Source organism: Brassica napus, chromosome A1, assembly GCF_020379485.1.
Source record: "Brassica napus cultivar Da-Ae chromosome A1, Da-Ae, whole genome shotgun sequence".
In the NCBI taxonomy this organism is placed as follows: domain Eukaryota; kingdom Viridiplantae; phylum Streptophyta; class Magnoliopsida; order Brassicales; family Brassicaceae; genus Brassica; species Brassica napus.
The window spans coordinates 15,256,929-15,259,598 of NC_063434.1; the positions used below are offsets into that span (position 1 = coordinate 15,256,929).

The following is a 2,670-nucleotide window of genomic DNA, read 5'->3' on the forward strand; positions in this document are numbered from 1 at the left end:
CCAGAAATCTTCTTAGTTTCTTAGCTTTTTGTTGTAAAAAAAAAATTTAATTAAAGAAAAATTTCAAATGTTCTACAAAATCAAGATATATTTTAATATAAAATAATTTTATTGTAAACTCACTCATCCGTAGAGCGGACCAATCCCTAGCTTTCAATATAGCAATCATGAAATATAATTTTTTTAAAAATAAACTTAGGTTTGGTGGTTTGACATTGCCTTCGTTTTGGAATTTACTGGTTTAAGACAATAACAGAGCCGATCGGTTTGGCGTTTGTCTTTCGCTAACTTGGCAAAGCCTAACAGAAGGAATCGATTTATAAATTGTTTTCATTTTGGTTCGGTTCGTTTACAGACTCTTTTCCATCCCTAATTTGGTAAATGTTAAAAACCAATATTCAGTCTTAAACGGCATCGCTTTCACAGAGAGAGATGACGGCGTTGATGAAGTCGGTCGGTGTCCAAGCTCTGAAATTGTTGTCGTCGGCGGTGAATTTCAGGATGAACCAATGCGGCGAAACACCAATAGGTTGTTTGAGATCCTTCTCGACGGTTATGTCGCCACCGTCAAAGGCCATCGTGTACGAGCAGCATGGCTCTCCCGATTCTGTCACCAGGTTCGTGTATCGCCTCGAGACCCCGTTCCACGGTCGCTGAATGTATAATATCCACTCTTTCTTTCTTTCTCTCTTTTCAGATTGGTGAATCTCCCGCCGGTGGAAGTGAGAGACAACGATGTATGCGTTAAAATGATCGCCGCGCCGATCAATCCCTCCGATATCAACCGAATCGAAGGTTGAATTCTTTTATATTTTTTCTTGGTTAGAGAGAAAGTTGTAATTGAACTTGGTTTAGGTGTGTACCCGGTTAGGCCACCGGTACCAGCGATTGGTGGTTATGAAGGTGTTGGTGAAGTCTATGCAGTTGGCTCCAAGGTCAATGCTCTTTCTCCTGGCGATTGGGTTATTCCATCTCCACCTTCCTCAGGTATACTATTAGATGATGTCCCACATCGGACAATTCAAGTGTTCTTGGGTAATATATATGTGTATGGGTAAACCTCCACTTATGAGTTAGTTTTTGGGTGTGAGTTAGACCCATCACGAATATAGTATCCGAGTCCATGGTAAAAGCCCAGCACAGATGATTTACGCTGTTGAGACATTTGGATTTGTGGTTAAGGAATCTGATCAAGTCTCTATCTATGTGTTAAGGGACTTGGCAGTCGTTCGTTGTCAAGGAGGAGAGTGTGTGGCACAAAATCGACAAATCTTGTCCAATGGAGTACGCGGCTACCATTACTGTTAATCCTTTGACGGCTTTAAGAATGCTTGAAGATTTTGTGTCCTTAGCTTCCGGTTTGTACTGTATCTCATCATCTCTGAAGTAACTAGTGCTCTTTACTTGCTATTTTTTTTTTCCTTACCAGTTGATTCTCTGGAGCAGGCGATTCTTTGGTACAGAATGGTGCAACAAGTATCGTGGGTCAATGTGTAATCCAGTTAGCTAGGCTCCGTGGCATCAGTACCATCAATATCATCCGTGATAGGTGCTTTATATTTTATGAATCACATTTAAAATATATTTTGTTACGAACGACCAAAGTGGCTATAGTCAAGAACTTCTGTCTCTTGCCACTGATGTTAGAGCCGGGTCGGATGAAGCAAGAGAGAATCTGAAAGCTCTAGGTGCAGACCAAGTATTTTCAGAGAGTCAGCTGAATGTTAAGAACGTGAAAAGTCTTTTGGTAAATTTTGAAAGAAATCCAATTATCCGAAGTTTGCATCAGATATATACGTTTAACATATGTATGGTCTAGGGGGAGTTACCTGAACCAGCTCTGGGATTCAACTGTGTTGGTGGCAATGCTGCCTCTCTCGTGCTCAAGTTTCTGAGGTGCACAGAACATTTCCGCTTTTGTGCAATTTCATTTAACTTCCGGCTGTGCTGAAGCTTTTGTGATTAATATTCTAGGGAAGGAGGAACCATGGTAACATATGGTGGGATGTCTAAGAAGCCAATCACTGTTTCAACAACATCTTTCATCTTTAAGGTATATGTCCCAGGGTAGTTTTTTTCATAAATTGCAGTTTACTTAATCACACAGACATGACAAAGTCGCTGGTTGTTTATGGCTTTTGTCCATGGTGTTTAAGAGTTTGATTTCTTTACAGGATTTGGAGCTGAGAGGGTTTTGGCTGCAGAACTGGTTGAGTTTGGGTAAAGTGAAAGAATGCAGGGAGATGATAGACTATCTCCTCGGGCTTGCGCGGGACGGAAAGCTAAAATACGAGTGAGTCTTTTTGTCAAATTCTTAACGCTAGATTAAGTTTCTTCCTTGTTTACCACGTGAATCCACTGTTGGTTTCTTCTGACAGAACGGAACTGGTTCCTTTCGACGAGTTCCCTGTTGCTCTCGATAAAGCGCTTGGGAAGGTAGGTAGGCAACCCAAACAAGTAATCACATTCTGAAGCTTCCTTCCTGTGAGCCATTCAAGAAGTGTTGCCTCTGTGTTAGTGTGTTATGTATGAACGTATTAGTAATCTAATGATGCAAAATGTACTTTATTGTACTCTCGTTCTTCTCCCATGTATCAGAAACAATAAAAATGTAGACTGAACATGTAACGGCCTTGGCCCGATGAACCTTATCAAATGCTTTATCCCAAA

General features: G+C 40.8%; 1 protein-coding gene across 1 annotated transcript; it reads left to right on the forward strand.

Moving 5' to 3' along the window:
* The first annotated feature begins 316 nt into the window (after nucleotides 1–316).
* Nucleotides 317–2,670, forward strand: LOC106402450 (enoyl-[acyl-carrier-protein] reductase, mitochondrial). Its single transcript, XM_013843187.3, has 10 exons — nucleotides 317–617; nucleotides 698–795; nucleotides 856–987; nucleotides 1,215–1,358; nucleotides 1,447–1,549; nucleotides 1,648–1,747; nucleotides 1,820–1,896; nucleotides 1,975–2,053; nucleotides 2,175–2,293; nucleotides 2,379–2,670. The coding sequence occupies exons 1-10, from the start codon at nucleotides 433–435 to the stop codon at nucleotides 2,470–2,472; spliced, it is 1,131 nt and encodes a 376-aa protein (XP_013698641.2). The 5' UTR covers nucleotides 317–432; the 3' UTR covers nucleotides 2,473–2,670.